We start from the raw sequence: 22,307 nt of genomic DNA, 5'->3' as shown, positions 1-22,307 counted from the left end.
AAGGCCGTTACAAATAACCGTTTCTGGTTATTTGTATGGTATTTGTGACGGTCGAAACATAAGTTATCACAAGATAAGCAGAACTGCAAAAGATCCCTGGGGAACTGTTTTCCAACAAACATGGCCATCTTTTCACTTGAACAACAGCACTTCTTGTTTTAGAGCCCAAGCCAAGTTTTATCTTTTAAAAAATAATTTTAATCTATTCACAAAATTTAGCAAACATTTGTATACAATCATGGAATCATTTTTAGTATGCCATCTATTCATTCCAACCATGAGAAAATACCATAGTAGTCAATATTAAAAGCATCCATCCATAAATTATTTTATTTCTCATTAAATGAGCACAGAGTCATTAGCATATTAATAACAGATATGTTTATTATTACATATCCATCAGTGCGGCTTTCAATACCACTTGAAACATGCATATCACCCTAGAGAAGATCGCTTTTCCAGTGCTTATTTGATACACATTACTGCAAAGCCATTATAAATTACTGAGGAGGTATTTGGTTAAAAAAATAAACAATAAATCACACTGTCCATACAAATCAACTCTTGTTTCCAGAGGAGAGTTGAACAGTATTTATATGGTAATTCCTATGTTAACTGGAAAACATCACAGATATATTTCATAATTCTTTACTATTGGTGCAACTTTGTATAGTTTTTTGCAGATAGTTTTATAGTCTTTCATTATTGTAGCAGGTAGTTTGGTGCAAAGATTGTACTCAATTTACAAAAGTTCAACAAACCTTTATATATTTTAAATTAAACCAATTACCAATGAAAAAAACCCACTGACACACATAATTTTTTGTAAAATCTGTTTTCTGAAAAGTCTGTACTTATGGCAGTAAAAAATTCTCTCAAATTAAGGCACTAATAGGGCAATGCAAAACTCCCACTGAAAGTGTTCTATGAATAATTTACATTTCAAACAGTGCATACATTTTTATATGTTTGTTAACTTAACGTCTTTTCACTTAAAACCACAAAGAAATACATTATATAATTACAGAAATGATGTACCCCACAAAATGCTTTTAACCTTGCTTCTCTTGTACAGTTAGTTCTTAATGTCTCTAGTAGTAAAATAACTCAATATGGCTTGGCAAAAATGCATAGATTAAATGTAATTCTTCTGTCTTCTCTCAGTCCCCAATCTACAAACTTGCTGAAACACATACAGTATTTTGTAAAGCATAATGTACGATAGTTAATTTCTCCATAAAACCCACTGTGGGCAATCAACAGTAAGGCTTTTAATTCTACAGTGAGGGCACTGAACTTCAAGTGACACCACTGTGTTCTTAAAATAGTTCTGTATAGTCTTGCAAGAGCACAAAAACTTAGTTATTTAAAAAAAAAAACTTGTCTCATTTTGAGATATTTTCTTTACTCCTTCCACAAGCTGATCTTGATAGTGATGGCCATTCCACTGAAAGTGAAAGTTCCTTCCTCTTGTTCACAGGAGGAAAACTGTTCTATCATGACTGACAGGCATTTTCATATAAATTCAAAAAGGCAGCACCTTAAAAAATATATCTAGCTAAGCTTTCCCCAATTGTACTTGCATTACACAGTAATAATTAATCTAATCTACCTGGAGGCAAACCCGCAAGAAACAAAAACAAAACAATCCTCAGTGTGCTTTTTGTGCCAAAGCAAGGACAGATAACAGCAATCTTAACCCTGAAAAGCCTGTGGTATTTGTGTCAAAGAAACAGCCTGTCTGCTTAGCATGGTTTAACAGCCTGGTTTATCAGGTAGCATCCCACATGATTCCAACACAGCAGTAGGTCCACATGGTTAACTGTTGAAGGAAAAAAAAATCCTGTAATTTAAGAAAGATGCTTGATTCAAACAATTCAAGAACAACAACTGGAAGAAAGGCTAAGAGTGTGACTCAGTGGTAAAACTATTTGGCTAGCATGTATGAAGCCCTGAGTTCAAACTCCACCAGTACCACCCTGACTCCTAAAAAATTAGGGAAAGGCTATACACACACACACACACACACACACACACACACACTAACACAAAGAATAAGAAATAACATGAAGTTCAGAGAAAACAGAAGAGGAAAAAATACTATAATATGATTTCCTTTTGTATTTCTAAAACACTGTCTTACTCAAACACTTACTTTAAATTGTTTTAGTCCTAGTTTATACTCTATACCTAGTCGGGTGAAATAGTATTCTACAGGGTTCAGTTGAATGCTATGATATATTTGAATAGTATGGAGGCTTGAGAATACAGAAGAAAAGGGTATGTATCATTTCAAAAAATAAGATTTGGTTACAGAGAGAAGAGAGTGAAGAAAATAAGTGAATTAAAGATAGCTTCAAGCAGAGCATGGTGGTCCAGCCTTTAACACCAGCACTCTGAGGCAGAGGCAAGGAAGGGGTTCTCTGTGAATATGAGGACAGCCTGGTCTACAGAGTGAGCTGCAGGACAATCAGGGCTACAAAGAGAAACCCTGTCTCAAAAAACCAAATGGGGTAGGGATTGGGTTTAATCAGGTCCTGTAACTGTCATAGGATTCAAAAAATTTTGAAAAAAAAAAAAACAAAAAAAACACATCCCATCAAAGACTTAAAAAAAGAGGGATTTAACTGAGTTTATCTGTAACACAATATTCATCAAAACTAACAAATAATGTTGATTTTTCAAAAGAACCCAATTCCAACACAGTGTAAAAGGTGAGAAGCATTTTTCAATGACTCATTTGCATTTAAAAATATAAGTCTAGTGGGTTAAAATAACAAGGGCTAAACTATGTCACATATATCCTGACTTATGACAGAAACTGGGTATGAAAGTGTTTTATGTACTAATTCCTAAGAGCAATCAATTAAGCTAATTTATAAAATCCTGAAAGTCATATATTAAGACCTACCTATAAGTGATGTTCTCTGTAGTAAAAACATTTCAGTTTCTGATTTTAGAATGTATGCTGCCAAAGCTACCACAAGGCTTTTAATTATTATCATTGGTAGAATGGTTTTGTTGACACAGAGTCTCTGTATTTAGCTTTGGTTGTTCTGGAACTTGCTCTATAGACCAGGCTGTCAGCAAGGTCACATAGACATACCTGCACCTGTTTCTGAGTGCTGGCCTAAAAGTATGCCCATCATGTCTGACTAGGTTTCTAATTTTCATAGACAGTTTCCAATAATTCTTATATTACTAAACAGATTAATATTTTATTTAGTCTTTACCTAGTTTTTCCAGATGTATTTTTGACTACCTTCCGGAAAGACTGATTTGCAGTGGATCTTGTTGACAGTGTTCGAGGAGAGGCACGGACAAAGCCAGATGGTGGGTTCTTAGGAATCTTCTTTACTAGATGAGTTACCCATTTTTTTTGTTCATCTTGAGAACACGCTAACAGCAGCATATCTCTTGCTGATGTTACATCATAACTTACTGCATTAAAAAGGTCAAGAAGAGAAACGCATAAAACTTTAACAATTGAAATCATAATACAATATTAAATTCATATATTTTCAAGTTCTTAATTCCTAAGATACTATAGTTTGTTATACTTGGACAACATCTTTGTCTTAATTTGACTAAGACTAAATTTTTTTTCTAAAAACCAAAACGATCAAAACCAATAGTCATAAACAAAGAAAAAAAGTAAAATTCGAAATATGAAAAATGAAACAAACAAATGCATCCATAGGAACTACACCCCCTACTTAAAACAGACCGTCTATGCACATTTCCTCTGTCTCACTGTGAAGTGCTGGCTATGACAAGCACACTAATGAGGTACATGGGAAAATAAAGAAAGGTGAAAACTCAAAGGGGAGCAGTAGGACTCACCCAAAGCTCTTCTCCCAACTTACAAGTTTTTCAGTGGCATACCTTTTGAAAGGGGACATCTGCTTTCAAAACCTGCTAAAGGCTGAATCACTAGCTCTGTGAAAAGACTGTGGCATAGTCCCGCAGGTGCCAACACACTACGCCCTGGAACCCACCTGCAGAAACCACAGCACAGAGTCACCTCACACTTACCTTTGCATGGGGAAATCAAGTCCTCTTTCTTGTCTAGGTGATCCCTGTGGCACTTAACATGGCATCTTCGACACTCTAGGGCAGGGGGTGGCTTAAAGACATGCCACAGGGGTTTGGCACACGCCTCACAGTTGGCAGGGAAGTGATAGAGTGTAGGAATGAATTCATGGCCTTTGTGATTCTGGAAGTTAGTTTTTTCACCTTGTTGAACCGGTTCCATTTCTATATCTTTTCTACATTCACCTTCATTTGCATACAGTATCTAAATTCAGGAGTGGTAGAAAAAGATTGGAAAAAAATCTTAATCTGTAAATACAAGTTCTAAATGCATACAAACACTGGTATTTGCTTCACAAAACACTTACTGCTTAGGTAAAAGAGCCTTTAGAATCATAATGTAAATTTGTACCTGAAATATTTTAGGAATTTCTTCAGTTTCAGCTCTGTATACATCTCCCTGGGTTACGGGTCGAACATGAAACAATTTACTAAGAGAGAAATAAATAATATAAACCCATTATAAAAATGTCATTGGTAACAAAAGGCACACATTTCACCGTAGAGAATATATAAGTGGCAAAGAAGCAAATAAGAAGATGCTCAGCATCAATAATCATTTGGAATACCTGCATGCGTGTGTGTTTGTAAAACATGATGTCACAGTATACTTTTCAGAACTCTAAAAGAAACAACAGGAGCTGGAGAGATGGCTCAGTGGTTAAGAGTGTATTCTGCTCTTCTAGAGGACCAGAGTTTGGCTCCCAGCATCCATGTGGGAGCCACTAACTTCAAATCAAGAGGCTTCAAAGACACCTACACTCATGTGCACACACCCTCATATATACATAATTAAAAAAATAAAACTTTAAAAGTAAAACTAACAACAGCAAATGCTGAAGAAATGTAGAGAAGCTGTGGGGAATGTTAAGGTGAGCCTTTTGGAGGCCCACAGGGATGGTGAGTGAAGTGTCAGCGACTCCCACGGCTCCCCGAAAGCCCGAAACACGCACACAGTGTTGCTCCACTAGTGACTCCTAGCACACTAGTGAAGTCTCAAAATGGATCTCAATGGTGACTGCTTCCCTTTCTTTATGGAAGGAAGTCTTCTAAGGTGACCTTGCCTCCCCACATTTCCCACATTTCCTTATAGTCACACCAACCTGACTGATTGTTAGGTGCTTGAAGTTAGCATGGGATGATCTGATTGGCCTTTCCATAGTTTAAAGGCCTTTACACTGGACAATAAAGTTAGATCTGTACCTTGAGTCTGGTCTCTGGAGCCCGATTCCTGGAATTCTGTGTGGGCTCCATCACCACTCACCACCCTCTTCCCCAGTTCCTGATCCCCACAATCACTCATATATTGCTCGCAGAAATGCAAAATTGTATATTCATGGCCATTTGTTTTATAAAACTAGACTCACTCTTATTTTTATTATTCTACTCAAGCTCATCATTCATAACTAATGCTTTAAACAGTATGAAATATCATCAGAGCTTGCTCAGTTTTCTTTGTATTCTAACTAGTCCCAGTTCCCGCAATATCTAACATAAAGCCCCTTACATTTGTGTGTAGGTGCATGTGCCACAGAGTGTGTGTGGAAGCCAGGGAACAACTTTCTCAAGTTCATCCTTGTCTTCCACCTTGTGCATTCCAGAGATCAAACTTCGGTCACCCGGCTCAGCAGCAAGGACCTTTACTCACTGACCAACATTGAAGGCCCTTCTTTCCAGCACTCACCAAACCTCATTTTGAATTTGTTACACACTTAAAAATTTTCAACTAGTTGTCTCTAAGCTTCTTAAATATAGAACCTAGTTATCTTTACATATATCACATATACACCTCTATAATATAGACAATGTATGTGAATGAACACAAAGAAAAAAGCCCATGCTTATTAAGTTTTTAATATATTATTAAAAAAGAACAGCTGTTTGCTTATAGTACTTAACATAAACCACTAACGTTATCAGTATGATGATCAAATAATGCTATACTAAAGATTTGGGGCTGGAGAGATGGCTCAGAGATTAAGAGGTCTGGCTGCTCTTCCAGAGGACCTGGGTGCAATTCCCAGCAACCATGCGGCAGCCTACACCTGCCTTAACTCCAGTTCCAGTGGATCCGACACCTTCACACAGACACATATGTGGGCAAAGTGCCAATGCATATAAAATTTTAAACTCTAAAAAAGGATTTCTTTTCCTGTGCATAAGTGTTTTGTCTGCATGTGTAAGTGTGCATCATGTGTGTCTGTTAAGTGTGGAGGCCAGAAGAGGCTGTTCGAGCCCCTGGAACTGCAGCTATAGTTGTGGGTGCTGAGAAACAAGCCTGGGCCTTCTGCAAGAGCATCAGGTACTCAACCTTTGAGCTGTACAACTCTCCTATATTACCCTAGGAGATGCTCAGGGAACTCAAAATCACTAATAAAACTTTCCTTTTCAAAGTATATAAATCTTGCATACAAATTTTTTTTTTTTTCTTTTTTGCTTAGGTTAGATTATTTTACTTTGTAAATGTGTACTTGTTTGTGTAAATGTGTGTGCAAACATGCCATGGTGCATATATGGAAGTCAGAGGACCACTTTTGAGTGCTGGTCCTCATTTTTCCAACTTCTTTGAGACAGGGTGGCTTTGTCATGGTGTAAGCCAAGCGAGCTGGCTTCAAGCTTCTGGAGACTCTCCAATTTGCCTTCAAACTCTCTCTCTCTCTTTTTTTTTAATTTAATTTTTGTTTTATGTGCATTGGGAGGATTTCAAATCCCTTAGAATTGGAGTTACAAACAGCTGTGAGCTGCCATGTGGGTGCTGGGAATTGAACCCGGGTCCTTTGGAAGAGCACACGGTGCTCTTAACCACTGAGTCATCTCTCCAGCCCCACCTCCCAACTCTATAGTGGCATGCTGGGATTATGTTTGCCCTCCTACAGCCACCTTTTACATGAGTTCTGGGGACCGGAACTCGGGCAGTTACTTAGGCTTGTATAGCAAATGAATTTTTACCCAGTGGGCCATCTTATTTAGAACTGGAAACACTGTTTAAATAACAAAAAATGTGAAGCAGTTCTAAAAATAACTCATAAGTAAACAGTCAAATGATGAAAAAAAAAATTCAATCAAAGGCAACTTACTCTATGTCCAACACCATAGATGGACTGGATTGCTCTTTATCTTGTTCATCATTATAGAACAAGATTTTTTTACTGCTTACCACAACATACTGAAACGACAAAAAGTGAAGAATTAAAAGAGCAACATTAACTTGATTTAAATTGATGAGCATAATATTTTCCATTTGTGTTTACATTATACTGTATACTTTAAATTCAATCTTAGTAAGAGAGCAATTAATACAAGTTCTATGCTTTATAGTTAAACATGTAACAAAATTATCAAGGAGAAGAACAGGTATATGGTACCTGTTTCTTCCAGCCATATCTTTTGATATTTCCTCTATTTGGTACAGAAAGCCAACCTTCAATTCTTGACTCTAGGAGAAAAAAAAAAAAATAGGTATTAGTAGTCAATCTTAAATTTTAAAACCAAAGAAAAAAACTACAAGTTGTCTGGCAGCATGCAGCAACAGGCAACAGAAAACAGTGAAATGGATAAATGCTGTAATTTGCTCTTTCATGCTTCAATCACACAAATTAACTTTCAATGGCCAAACAAAGGCTGCAGAAAAAAAAAAAAAAAATCCAAAGCCACTTTCTTCATAAAATTAACATTTAGTACTCCACTGAAAAGGTATGGAATAACAATGTCTTTAAGAGCCAGGCAAGACTGGAGTGGATGATAGCTTAAATGGGATATGATATACAATTATTTTCAATATTACATAACATTCATATAAAAATATGCAGCAAAGAAAAGAAAAAAAATGCAGCAAGTTGAACAATTCAGAGCCATGATTTACACAAGAGCAGGCAAAATTACTGAGGTGTCCTATTACTCACAGAAGACAAGAGTAGAAGATAAATAAATAAGGAATGCAGGCAGAACCAACTAGATACAAAGAATAAAAAAACAAGCATTTTATTTGTTTTCTCAGTAATATATCCTAATAAGTATTTGAGTAACACACTCAACAGTTTCATTAAAATTGTTCAAATTTGGTTAGGAAACAACTTAATTCTATAAGGAGAGTCTAATTCTAAACCTTCTCAAACTAACTAAGTATGAAGTCTTTTATGCTTATTTAACTCAATAAACAAAGAAAAAAACCCCACAAAAATAAGTAGGTTAACTGCTAGTACTTATACCATAAACTGCTATTTATAACCAAAGCCTTTTATTGGCAATTGTTGCTAATATTACATAAAGTTTATTCTTTCTGTGTGCCATGTATCAAACTCGGGGCACTGGGCACGCTAGGTCAGTGTTCTACCAGAGTCACATCACCAGCTTCTAACTTTTTGCAACAGCCTCACTATGTAGCTTACTTGAACTTATTATGTAGCCCAGGCTAGCCTTGTTTAGGCTCCTGAGTGTTGAGGTATTGTTGGTTAAATAGATCTAAAGTTTATTAGAAGTGTCTGAGGAATAATGATTCCTTTCGAGATGGTTATGTTAGGTTAAAGATAAGAAAATTCAAGTTCTTCTCATATTAATCTTATATTTAAGACATAAAAGAATGGAAAGGTAACAAATTTAAAGCACACTGCTACTACTATAGTGTGATTATTATGGCTGAAAGCTGTCTTTTTTTGTATAGATTTATTTATTTTATTATGTATATGAGTGCTCTGTTTTCATGCACACCAGAAAGATTCCATTACAGTGATTGTGAGCCACCATGTGGTTGCTGGGAATTGAACTCTGGACCTCTGGAAGGGGAGCTCTTAACTTCTTGAGTTCTCTCTCTAGCCCCCTGAAAGCTCAATCTTACAATAATAATAACAGGTATTATTACTGAGCATCTGATTGACAAAATGCTTTGTAAGTAATACCTTGTATTTAAGGTTTGTATAAATTATAGAATATCACATTCTTAAAAAAATTTTATTTATTCTATACATATGAATGCTCTGTCTTCATAGAAACCAGAAGAGAAAATCAGATCCCATTACAGAAGGTTGTGAGCCACAATGTGGTTGCTGGGAATTGAACTCAGGCCTCAGGAAGAACAGACAGGGCTCTTAAACACTATCTCTCTAGCCCATGATATATTCTTACATGTCATTCTATTGTCACCTTCTACGTAAAAAAATATGATACCAAGGCCTTCCACGCATTGTTTATTATCATTATATTGACTATTGATACACATTTTTTCTTAGAAAATGAGAAATAATACTAAAAGCCCCAGGACTCAAAGCCTGTATGTCTTAAGTTCTGAGCTTATGTTTCTAAAATACAATAGTGGTCTATTCTCAAACAAGTCTTACAGTACTAAGTTACTGGCTTTAATATTATTCTGGTTGCTACTTCCACCAACTGCTTAAAAGTCTCCAAGTTTTTGTTGCTTTAGTCAACAAAAACTAAATATATATATAGTTTACTAAATGAAACTGTGATAAGTTAAATTCAAGTTTCCTCTATTTCACCTAGCCTTTTCTTAACTGCTACTATTTACCTTTCAATAATTACCTTTCTCTTAAATAGTTCTCCTTGTGGGATCTGGAGAGACAGCTCAGAGGTTAAGGGCACTTCAAGAGGTCCTGAGTTCAATTTCCAGCAATTCCCAGCAACCACATGGTGGCTCATAACCATCATAATGAGATCTGATGCCCTCTTTTGGCATGCAGGCATACATGCATGCAGAACACTATATATAATAAATTAATTAATTAAAAATAGTTCTCCTTGTAAGTTTTGAGAGAGCAGGGACAACTAAGAACTTGGCATCTGATACACAGAAAATGTATAATTGATAATGTATTTTTTTACTACTTTGCTATTCTGCCTTTTTTTCTAAATTAGCCAAGTAACTCTTAACAACCAAATCAGCAGTTTCGTATTAAATAATGTGTGGAAGCACACATTATTTTTCCTACTAATATGGCAAAAATGGAAACTCTTATTTGAAAGCATGGTTTAGGGTGTCTAATACTAGTAATTCCTCACTAAAATAAAAGCCCTTGAACCTACACTTACACAAAACAGTGTACTCTAAAACATCCAATCCTACCCACTTCAGTAATTTCTCTAAGTGAAAAACAAAAAACAAAGCCAGGTGTGATGGTACACACCTTTAAATCCAGCATTAGGGGGGAGGTGGAGGCAGGCAAATCTGAGTTCAAGGCCAGCCTGGTTTACAGAGCAAGTTCCAGGACAGCCAGGGCTACTTAGAGAAGCCTGTCTCAGAAAAGCAAAAAAAAAAAAAAAAAAAAATAACAACGAACAAACAAATATATCAAATAGAATAAAAATAAAAAATCAATCCAAAACCAACCAACCAACCAACCAACCAACCAACCAACCAACGAAAACCGACGCCCTCCCTGACAAAACAAAAACTCCTGCTATCTAATTCTGTATTTGAGTTGAGAACCGAATTGGGCCTAGTGATTACAGATTTTAACACACACCCCCACCCCCACACTGAAGAGGCGGCTCAGCCTGGAGGCTCACAGCACAGCGCCGACACTGGCCCCCTGCCTCTCCTAGTTAGTGTACCTACTAGCTCTAAATGCAGGGTCTCCGAAAGCCAAGACTAAATGCCCAAGTGCAGTGCTGGAAACCCATCTTTCACACCACACACAAGTTAGGTCTTTCAGAAAGGGAAGACACTCAGAACTTGTAAGCAGATTCTCATTGACACTGCCACAGGCAGGTAAAACAACATGGATTTTATACAATATAAAGTATAAAATAAAGTAATAATAATAAAATAAATAAAGTAAAAATAATAAAATAATAAAGTAACTTTAACTTGGAAAAAACAAGTCTGCAGTATTGTAACAGCAACAAATGACTCTTTCATGCAAGTAACAGATTAAACCCATTTTTTGAAAAAGATTAATTTATTATGTATACAATGTTCTGCCTGTATGTACACCTGCATGACAGAAGAGGGCACCAGATCTCACTATAGGTGGTTGTGAGCCACCATGTGGTTGCTGGGAATTGAACTCAGGACCTTTGGAAGAACAGCCAGTGCTCTTAACCTCTGAGCCATCTCTCCAGCCCTCAAAGACATTTTTTAAAGTTATCTTTTTCTTATCCACTTTACAGCCTGACTACAGTCCTACACTCACACCTCCTCCCCCATTTTCCCTCCCTTTATCCTCAAAAAAGGGAGGCCCCACGGGCAAACAACCTACCCTGGCACATCAGGTCGCAATAGGACTAGGTGCATCCTCTCCCACTGAGGCCAGACAAGGTAGCCCAGCTATATGAAAGGGGTCCAAAGGCAGGCAGGCAGCAGAGTCAGAGACAACTCCTGCTCTAATTTTTTTTTTTTTTTTGGGGGGAGGGCAGGCAGGCAAGGTTTTTCTGAATAATAGCCCTGTCTATCCTAGACTTTGTAGTCTAAGTTGGCCTCGAACTCACAGAGATCCACCTACCTCTGCCTCCCAAGTGCTGGGATTAATGGTGTGTGTGACTCTGTCCAGCTGCCCTGCTCTAATTGTTAGGGAACCCACATGAATAACAAGCTCAAGCTACACATCTGCTACATATGTGTAGAGGGCCTGGGTCCAGCCCATGCATGCTTCTTGGTTGATGGTCCAGTCTCTGTGAGCCCCATAGGCCCAGGTTAGTTTACTATATAAATCTTCTTGTGGTGGCACTGACTCCTAGGGCCCCTCATCCTTCAAAGCCATAAGTTTATTTTAACATATTACATACAATTTAATAGAGGTAGAGAACCACTGTGCAATATTTTAGCTATATTTAAAAGTGACACACAAAGCAAATGCAATCAATTAATACTAATCAATTAATTCTAATACAGAGAAGCATGGCCTCCATCTCATTGACTGGGGAAGGTCAGAAAACCTCACATATTCACATACTTGGAAACTCAACAGTAATTCACTCCTCTCAGGCTTAAGTTACAGAGTGTGAGATCCAAGTGAATGAAAAAGGAAATGATATAGATAAGGGATAATGAGGGTGACACCAAGTGCGTTCCCAATGCTTTATCCCCTATATTCTCTTCAGATAACTAAGTCAATAATTCCAAGAGAAGGTAATAGAAAGAAAATTAACTGAGGGGCATCTGGGCTGTTTCCAGCTTCTGGCTATTACAAATAAAGCTGCTACAAACATGGTTGGACTGGGGGAGGGGCATGGGTGGAGAAGAGGGAAAGAGAGTGGGATTGGGAGGGGTGGAGGGAGGGAGCTACAGAGAGAATTACAAAGTGAATAAACTGTAATTAATAAAAATAAAAAAATTTAAAAGTGCTTAAATAAAAATTGAAAATTAATTCTTTCAAAACTTCATGTAATTAATTATAGTAATACCTTTTCTAATGCTTGTTAGCATGTTTTAAATTTTCAAAATAAATATTTAGCCCACCTTTCCACAGGGGAAAAAAAAAAGAAAAATAAGACATTTTTAAAAAATCATTTATTTTTATTGTACGTGCATTGGTGTTTTGCCTGCATGTATGTTTGTGTGAGGGTGTTGGATCCTCCTGTAAACTGCCATGTGGGTGCTGGGAGTTGAACCCAGGTCCTTTGAAAGAGCAGACAGTGCTCTTGAGCACTAAGCCATCTCTCTAGCCTGAAAAGGGCCACTATTACACTGAAGTTATTTTGTTATTTGGGCATAAGAAAAACTGTAACCCTAAAATAATCTCCTTATTCACAGTGTGCCAGGTGCTTACCTGGCAGAACCAAGAACAGACAAAACCAGTAAGATAAAGCTAACAGAAATGATGGGATAAACATGGTCAAGATTTTTGATTGACATTAAATAGATACATTTACTCCAGAAGTATCCTGCGGTTAACAAAAAATAAGTTTTCAATTTCAGTTCAACAACTAAATCACTGTACTGGCTGTCCCCCACCCCTTAACTTACTATAAACTCAAGTCATCTGGGAAGAGGAACCCCAGATGAGAAAATGCTTTTATCAGATTGTCTACAGCTAAGTCTGTAGCGAACTTTTCTTAATAACTGATGTAAGACAGCCAAGTTCACTGTATGTACCACCTGTAGGCAAGCAGTCCTAGATTGGTAAGAAAGCAGGCTGAAGGCTGGTGCAGTGGCATACGCCTGTAATCCCAGCACTCAGGCAGACAGATCTCTGTGAGTTAAAGGCCAGCCTGGTCCACAAAGCAAGTCCAGGATAGCCAAGGTTACACAAAGAAACCCTGTTTTGAAAAACAAAAAATAAAACACATACACAAAAAAAAGAGAAAGCAAACCAATAAACTGTTCCTGCCTCCAGGTTCCTGCTTGAGGTCCTTCTCTGACTTCCCTCAGAGATAGAGTGTGACCTGAGAACTCCAAATTGCTGTTCAAAATTTTTTTATTTATGTAATATCTATGAGTGTTTTGCCTGCATGTTATCTGTGCACCACATAAGAAAAAGAGTTTTGGCTCCCTTGGGACTGGAGTTACAAATGCCTTTGAGCCATCATGTGTATGCTCTGATCCTCTAAAAGAAAACAAACACTTTAAACAAAAATATGTAAAACATCTTCAGGGTTTTTCTCAGGCACATCTGAATAACCTGCTTATGATTGCTTTTATTTTACAAACTGCACTCAAGTAAACAACAATCACATGTCTTGGCTATTAAAAACAATTCTTCTTAAATAGTCATGGACAAAATGACGAAATGGAAAATGAAAAACATTTCCACAACATTTGCGCAAACCTGGATGACAGAACAGAATTATTCTTACCTGGAAGGTTTCCATCAGTCTCATCAGCACTAGGAAAACTAGTGACACTAGTTGAATCCGAAAGGTCCAAAAGTTTTGCACGCAACTGCTCGATATCACTCTCTTTGCTAGCCAATTGCATTTGAAGTTCATTTCGATGTGTACATTCTTCTACTAATTGCTATTTTTGAGAAAAAAAAATAATCAGACTCAAATAATTTCAACATGCATTGAAATGTAACGAGTAAGTCCGTTGAGCGTGAAACATGCTGCACACTGCGGGTGCTTAGCACCATGGTTGGTTTTCTTTTGGAAACATGTTTGGCCAGAGCGGCCCAGAACTACTCCACCTGGCAACTACCACAGATGATGATGTTCTATAGAACGTAGGCTCCTTCTCAGGTCAACGCTAAAGGTAAACTCCTTTCCCCCTTACTTTTGTGTAAGACATATTTTTACTTTATGTATATGAATGTTTTACTTTATGTATATGTATGTTACCATGTGTGTATGCCTGCTGGATCCTGGGAACTGGTGTTACAAATGACTGAACCACCATATGGATGCTGGGAATCAAACTCAAGTCTTCTGCAGAGCAACAAGTATTCTTAACCACAGAGACATCTCTTCAGACCCTAACCTTAACTTTGTTAAGAAATTTTTCAAATGTTAGTAAACTATTTCCTGGCTCTGCACAAATTAACTTTAAAAGCACAGAAAACTGAGGATAAAATCATAAATGACAGAATCAAAGGCTGGATGTAATAAAGAAGTCTCGAGACTACTTTATGTTCACAATTCCATCCGTTACTGACATGTGAAAAAGTATAAAATATTATTGGTATTTTTATTTTAGAAAAGTAAATACCGAATAGAAAAATAAGCTACTTATATTTAAAAACCCTGTAACCCAAGTATAATTAATATAATAGCCATATTTCAAAATCAGCTGCAATCAATCTAAAAATAAAAACCCTTAAATGTCTCTCACAAACCAGGACCTCTAGTCAGCAGCCACTAATTAGTAAAAATAATTTAAGCCATGACAAGAGGTAAGAGAGCATCTTTGAAATGTTTGGAGAGAAATGCTTGTATTAGAGCATATGTGATCAAATGTAAACACTATAAATGACAATACAAACTTTTTCAGAAGTAAGTCCATGTTAAGCAGCACAGCTGACAAGCAGACTGGCAGTGGAGGAGGCCACCTCTACGTGCTCCCGCACACAGACCTTACCGCTTGCATGTCGTTGAGCTCCTTCTGGTGTTTCACCACCATTTGGTTAAATTTCTCTCTTTCTTGGTTAAGTTCCAGTTGCAGCTTTCGATTTTCCTTTTCTTTTTTTCTCAAATCTTGAGTATTAGCTTTCTTCCTATCAATTTTAAAATCTTTGCGATTCATTATTTCTGCCAACTTGTTAACAGCCTGTTCAAATAATTAAAATAGTATTTGTAAGGTTCTATACACTGTAGCCATTCAACTTTAATGTCTATTAAAATGTATTGGTTTTCAAAGTTATGCAGGATATTTTTTTTCTTGGTATAGATATACATGCAAAGATGCTAGGGAGACAGTATCCTATGAAGACCCCTAGAGAAGTTAGAAAAAGCTTGCTGGAATGCCTGTATAGGTACCATGTTTCCTTCCATTCTTTCCTTTCTTCTCTTCCTTTCCTTTCTTCTTTTCTTTCCTCTCTCCCCCTTTCCCCTCTTCCTTTTGTCTCATTATGTAGCTAGCTGGCCTGAAATTGCAAAGACCATACTTCCTCAAAGGCAGAGCACCACTTGCCTCTACCTCATGAATGCTAGCTTAAAGGTGGGTACCACTGCCACATGTTTCTTAAGGTAATTAGGAGATGGAGAAGCAAGTAAAACATATGAAGGAGGGAAAGTAGCGATAGTATTTTAAGCACAGGTAAAAAGGCCGAAGAAATCTCTTTCCTTTGGACAAGTAGGAAAGCAAGGACCAAGTATCTGATTAGGTCACACAGATGAGAAAGAAATGAGTTTAACAGTAAAGATCCCCTTAAGATCGAGGCACCCACCCCTGAGTAATTTTAATATATATTTAGATTATTAAGTAATAAACCTAACACGAACTTAAAGATAAAATTACTGTCTGTCCTCATTATTTAATTAAACTATATTAAAATGAGAAAAACCATTACTGTAAAAATATAACTGAAGCATTTAAGTTTCTGAACTACTGGTTAACTTAGTAAATGAAAAAACATGCAAGTTTTTTGCCTCCCCTTCTCCCAACCTTCTGAGATAGGGTTTCATGTCAAGACATCAAGTTTTATTTTTAATGACAAAATCATACAAACGAACAAAAACTGACCTAGAGGCAGAATCAAATGCAAAACAAAATGGTGAGCCACCACCCTACAGTTTCTTACTTATTTTCAAACTATCACTCTGGCTTTTGAGCTATTATCTTCATGTTTTCTGTCAAAATAGGCTTTCAATACAATCCACATCACTCTTTCTTGGAGTGCTGGAAATGTACACGAATCAACTGCCCTACCACAGAGCAGTATCCTTACACACTTGTGAGACAGTAGTGATTAAGGTGTGATCTACATTATGATCACACTAGTGAAATTACTATGCAAGTTGAATTTTCTTAACTGCATTTCTACATCTCATGTAAGTCTTCACTCTGTTCTAATGAAAAGCTAAACCCTATGAGCTTTGTTTAGTAAAATCATCAAGAACAATCATCAGTTTTCGATTACACGATACTCAAATGCAAACCAACGGGAAGGGCTGAAGGCACATGTACCTGTGTTTTTAGGGTCCTTTCAGTACTGATGTTCTTTTCAAAGGCAGCCTTAAGATTATTTATTTCTTCCTCCTTCTTCAATTTATATTCTGCCAATAAATCGTGTAAACCATTATTATACAGTATTACATAATTTTATCTGCATTCCAAACTAACAATGTCTTCAATTATTGAAATTACTATACACAGTAATACATAGTATCTTTCAGTAAGTTTATTAAAGTAACTAGTTGACTTTACTAATTTTTTTTAAATACATGTAAGCCCAGGTTGCCTTTGAGCTCCCAATTCTCTTGCCTCCACCTCCCATGGGATTGCATGAATTTATCCAGATCATTAATATAATTTTTAAGGCTATATAAGTTAGTCAATATATGAAAACAAGCATTTAAAAATCCAATGTTAAATATAACTAAAGATTGATTTCAGAATTAGCTTTGCATTTTCTTTCTTTTTGACAGGTTATGAACCTGGCTAACCTGGAACTCAGAGTCTGCTTCTGCCTTCTGAGTGTAGGAATTAAAGGTGTGCACCATCATGAATGGCTACATTGTTGCACTGCCACACTCTAGTATGGAGTACTTGGACACAAACAGAGAAGCCAGAAGAGGGCATCAGATTCTCTGGAGTTGGAGTTTCAGGGAGTTTTAAGTTGTTCAGTGTGGGTGCTGGGAACCAAACTTGGGCCTTAGGGAAGAGAAGGAAGCTCTCTTAATGGATGAGCCATCTCTCTAGCCCTCATATTATCAATTAAAAAAATACTAAAGCTAATTATCACAAACTTGTTTAAAATTTTTAAAAATTTTATCTGTACTAGTGTTATGCCTGCAAATGTATACCATGCGCGTGCCTGGTGCCTTCAGAAGTCATAAGAAAGTGTTGGAACCAGGTAGTGGTGCATGCCTGTAATCTCAGCACTCGGGAGGCAGAGACAGGCGGATCTTTGTGAGTTCGAGGCCAACCTGGTCTACAAAGCGAGTCCAGGACAGCCAAGGCTACAGAGAGAAACCATCTCAAAAACAAAACTAAACAGAGAGCCAGGCAGTGGTGGTGTGTGCCTATAACCCTGGCACTTGGGAGGAAGAGGCAGGAGGATCTCTGTGAGTTCAAAGCCAGCCTGGTCTATAGAGTGAGTTCCAGGACAGAGAAACCCTGTCTCAAAAATCAAAACAAACAGAAACAAAACCAAAAAGTGTCGGATCTCCTGGAGCTTGAGTTACAGATGACTGTGAGCCACCATGTGGGTGTTGGGAATTGAACCTGTATCTTTTTCAAGTGCAGCAAGTGCTCATGATTACTGAGGCTTCTTTCTCTCCAGGCCCACATTGTTATTTCTTAAGGAAACTCTACATACCTTCTTCTGATGTCCTCATCCTTTCATTTAGCTCTTCATTTTCTTTTCTTAGTATTTCAATATCTTTGGTTAGCACACTGTTTGCTTCTTCAAGCTAAATAAAGCCACAAAGATTATAAAGCAGGTCAAACATTGCTTAGCTATAGAAAATGCCTAGTTTCCCAGTTTAAAATATGTGAATGAGTCATGCAGGCACCTTTAATTCCCAGCATGCAGGAGGCAGGGCCTGTCAGATATCCGAGTTTAAGGTCAGGCTGATCTACATAGTGAATTCCAGAGAAACCATGTTTTGAAAAACCAAAACCACCCTCCCCTCAAAAATAAAAAAGTGAATATATAAGTTCAAATGTTTTCTTTAATCATAACAATTGAATGGAAGGAGTTTCTCAGGATTTGCTTATCTCCACTCCCAAGGCTGAGATTGTAGACATGGGCAGCAATGTCAGCGTTTTTATGTGGGTGTTAAGAGATTCAAACTAAGGTCCTTTGCCTCTGAGAAGTTATGTGATCTTGACAGATTATATTAATCCTTTAGACCTCAGACTTGCCAAGATCACGTAGCTTCTCAGAGGCAGAGGCAGGATTTGAACCCAGATTGCTTACATCAGAGTACTTGTTATCTTACAAAGGAGAGCTTCTGAAACTCCCACTTATCCCATATTACTATATAAAATACAGTCTGAACTGAAAAAGATAGGGAATTTGTAGGATTGGTTTTTATCACAATGGATTAGTCGACCATCAACAAGGAGTTTCCTATCCCAGAATGATTTCTCTGAATTTCAAAAGAAATCTAGTACATACAACCACTTTCAACATAGTATGAGAATAAAAAGTGAGTCTAAGATAAGCATTTTGGCTGGAAGGAGCTAATCCTGCCACCTCTTTGCTTCCAGGGAGCTGGGCCAGGCATCCTGCCAGGCAGATGTGTTTCACTGTGACAATGGCAAGTCTCTGCCTGGTCCTTGGCAGTGCAACATGGTGGATGACTGTGGAGATGACTCGGGTGAGGCTAACTGTTCAGCACCTGCCTCAGGGGCACCCTTCCTGTGCAGTAGTGCCTGTAGAGAGGTGCTGCAACGGCACACAGGCGGTGGTGATGGCTCTGATGAGGCTGGCTGCCCCAACCTAGCATGTTGGCCGGCAGCTGGGCAGCTTCTATGGTTCCTTCACTTCCCCAGACCTGTTTGTCGCTGCCCATGGGCCTTTGGACCTTCACTGCATCTGGCTGGTGGCCATGCAGGACGTTCAGTGTGTGCTGCTGCAGCTGGAGCTATGGCTGTGTTATGATGATTGTGTCCAGTGTATTAAGGCCTCGGTGAGTGCGAGGACCATCTGCTGCAAACACTTTTCTACTGCAGCAAGCACCAGTCTGGGAGCCTTGAGGCAGCACAGGGCTGTCCACTGCGGCCTATCATGCTCATGCCCACAGTGCTGGTCATGGCTTTACTGCCACATAACAGGTGAAGGGCTACTGCCTCCCATGGGACAGCTGTGTGGGAGCAGCAGCGAGGATGACAATGGCAGCACAGGTGAGCAGGGCTGCTTCTCAGAGCCACAATTCTGTGATGGCTGGTGGCACTGTGCAAATGGCGATGAACAGGGCTGTTGAGCATGCCCTCTGGATCAGTATTCCTGTGAAGGTGGCAGCCACCTGTGACATGCTTTCAGAGCCCTGCTTGGTCCAAGACTCCTATCCCTAAACTCTCACTTGCAGCAGCACCCAAGATCCCCATTCTCCAGAACAGGAAGGGCTCCCAACATGCTCCCCAACACTGGAGGCTAGTGATGATGAGGCTCTGCTGGTCTGTTGACCCACTGGATACACTAGTGACTGCTACAGCCCCGCTATGTAACAGGGAATACATGGTCATTTCTACCCTGCCTCTGCATTCTTTCTTATACAGAGAGCCACCCAGCAGCCTGAGTGGAGTACCTGGGCGATCAGCAGTCTGGCTCTAAAGGGTATTGCTGGCAGGGGCTATGGGGGTTGGCCTGGGAAAGAAGGTGGAGTGATGAGACCACTTTTGAGGTCAGCATAAGCACAGCCCTTAAGAGGCTCAGTCAAATTGCTCTCTGTCACTCTAATCTGGAGGTTCATTTCCAGAAAGACAGGTGAGGCAGAGACAGGCTTTCTGGAATGTTTTCACCCCACAGAGGCACCAGCTGTCCATTCCAGAACTATGACAGGAACTGTAGTTGAGGCCTGAAAATGCCATGGGGGATATTGGACCTCATTCGTGGTGAGTGCTTTATCTATATCTCCCCACCAGGGGCCCTGGAGAAGATGGGCTAGTGGCTTCTGCCCCATCTTGGGCCCTTTGCCTGCTGGCTGCTGGGTCTGTACCCAAGTGTCATAATAAGGCTGGAAATATGAGACGAGAGTCTATTCTCTGCTTTCTCAGGAGCCAGAAGCCAAGGTAGTGACTGATAATGGTATCATCTACTCTGTATTGCCTCAGAGCCCCAATTTCCCTACATGAAACCAGGGCTGTACTATCAGAAGTGATAGCATTTACTATGGTATTTACAGGAAGGACAGTCCCAGCTGGAGATTTCTGGGTCCTTCTGGGTGGCTGAGTTGAAGGTGGCATGGAGGGTCGAAGATGGAGCATCACTGTCTCGTATGGGCTCCATGGAGCCAGCCTCAGGTTCAAACAGCCAACCTCAGGTTCAAACAGCAAACCCCACCAGGGCTGAAAGCCTCCTCCACAGTGCCTTTCCAGCCAGAAGCCCATACACCTCTCTGAGGTATGCTCCCATGGACTCCCCTTGCTCACAACAGCAACCAGCCCTGCTTATTCAAGGTTTTTCCAGAGAAGTTAGCAGAGCATTGATAAGGCGGGATGCCTGACCCTGATGATAGGCCTCTAAGGGTCAGATCTTTTTTTTTCCAGAAAAAAAAAAAAATTTAAAAAACAAATCACAAAACCCTCCTCAATAAACAACATGTAAACAGAAAAAAAGATAATCATTTCTTCACATAAAATATAACGTAGATCTACAGAAGGAAAAAGAGCCCAGTGTATTAAGACTTTTGTAATTATATGTAAGAGGCAAAAGTAAATATGCACACACATACAAACACCCCAATACTTTAAAATATGACCCAGTTTGATTTACGTCAGTTTCAGCCAGATAGTCACCTATCACTTACCCGACTAACAGTATGATCTTTATCTGTAATCTCTTGTCTATTTCTTGAAGCAGCTTTCTTGCTTTCTTGAGTCAACTCAAAATACTGTTCTTCCAGAATTCCTCGAGCTAACTGCTCAGACTCAGCTTTTGTTTCTGCAAGATCCAACTGAGTAGAAAGAGTTTCTCTGCAACACAGTTTTAAGTGACATGAATTAAAAAAATTCAGTTCCGGGGCTGGAGAGATGGCTCAGTGGTTAAGAGTGCTGCCTGCTCTTCCAAAGGACCCGGGTTCAATTCCCAGCACCCACATGGCAGCTCACAACTGTCTGTAATCCTAAGGGGTCTGACACCTTCACACTAATGCACATAAAATAAATAAAAGTTAAAATAAATAAAAATATTAAAAAAAATTCAGTTCCTTCTCCTTATATGATCACATAAATGACAACAACTATCTTAGACATAGCAGCCTACACCTGTAATTCTAACAACTGAGCTCTTGAGGCAGAGGGACTGAGAATTGAAGACCAGCCTAGACTACAAGTGAGACTGTCTCTGAAAACAACAACCCCAAAAAACTCTCCCCAGGCCTCCAAAAATCCACATAATTTTTTTTTAAATGACAGAACCAAGGATTTTACTTCCTAAAGTAAACTTTAAATCCACTATAAAATTTTTATTAATGACTTTAACTTGTTGTTGTTGTTGTTTTCAAGACACAGTTTCTCTGTGTAGCCTTGGCTGTTCTAGACTCACTTTGTAGACCAGGCTGACCCTGAACAGAGATCCATCTGCCTATGCCTCCAACATGCTGGGATTACAGGTGTGCGCTACCAAGTCCGGATTTAGTAAATAAATTTCTTTTATTCCCCCACCCCAGGTTATTTTTTAATTTTTAAAATTTTATTTCAGTTATTTATTTTATATCCCAAGGGCTCCTGTACCTGTTCCCCTCCTCCTTTCCCCAGAGAGAAAGGGAACCCTCCCCCCCCCGTCTCAACCCTTCCCAGCACATTAAGTGACATCAGGACTGAGCATATCCTCATCCCAAGGCCAGGGAAGGCAGCCCTGCCAGGGGGAAGTGATCCAAAAGCAGGTGATATAGTTCATGTTAGAAAGAGCTCCCCTACTCCTCCACTGGCCAGGCGACCAAGCGGCCCATTGGCCACATATGTGCAGGAGACCTAGACTTTAACTTCTTAAGCCATTCAC

At 38.8% G+C, this 22,307-nt stretch overlaps 1 protein-coding gene across 3 annotated transcripts in view; it reads right to left on the bottom strand.

The window, feature by feature from the left end:
• Positions 1 to 303: 303 nt before the first annotated feature.
• Rock1 (Rho associated coiled-coil containing protein kinase 1) overlaps positions 304 to 22,307 on the bottom strand; it is a 102,221-nt gene continuing 80,217 nt past the window's right edge. For 2 of the 3 annotated variants that reach the window (XM_021661565.2, XM_060377682.1), the window contains exons 23-33: positions 21,115 to 21,280; positions 17,958 to 18,051; positions 16,604 to 16,692; positions 15,056 to 15,244; positions 13,840 to 13,999; positions 7,458 to 7,528; positions 7,170 to 7,258; positions 4,445 to 4,523; positions 4,036 to 4,297; positions 3,234 to 3,441; positions 304 to 1,822 (exon numbers count right to left, since the gene is read on the bottom strand). In XM_021661565.2, coding sequence (XP_021517240.2) covers positions 1,819 to 1,822; positions 3,234 to 3,441; positions 4,036 to 4,297; positions 4,445 to 4,523; positions 7,170 to 7,258; positions 7,458 to 7,528; positions 13,840 to 13,999; positions 15,056 to 15,244; positions 16,604 to 16,692; positions 17,958 to 18,051; positions 21,115 to 21,280 — 1,411 coding nt within the window. In that variant the 3' untranslated portion in view covers positions 304 to 1,818. Of the gene's footprint in view, positions 1,823 to 3,233; positions 3,442 to 4,035; positions 4,298 to 4,444; positions 4,524 to 7,169; positions 7,259 to 7,457; positions 7,529 to 7,994; positions 8,044 to 13,839; positions 14,000 to 15,055; positions 15,245 to 16,603; positions 16,693 to 17,957; positions 18,052 to 21,114; positions 21,281 to 22,307 lie in introns of those variants that run through there. The other variant, XR_009589896.1, reaches the window with a different exon arrangement.

This window comes from Meriones unguiculatus, chromosome 2 (assembly GCF_030254825.1).
Source record: "Meriones unguiculatus strain TT.TT164.6M chromosome 2, Bangor_MerUng_6.1, whole genome shotgun sequence".
NCBI lineage: Eukaryota > Metazoa > Chordata > Mammalia > Rodentia > Muridae > Meriones > Meriones unguiculatus.
The sequence above is the reverse complement of the archived record's forward strand: the minus strand, read 5'-3'. Positions and strand labels throughout refer to the sequence as shown.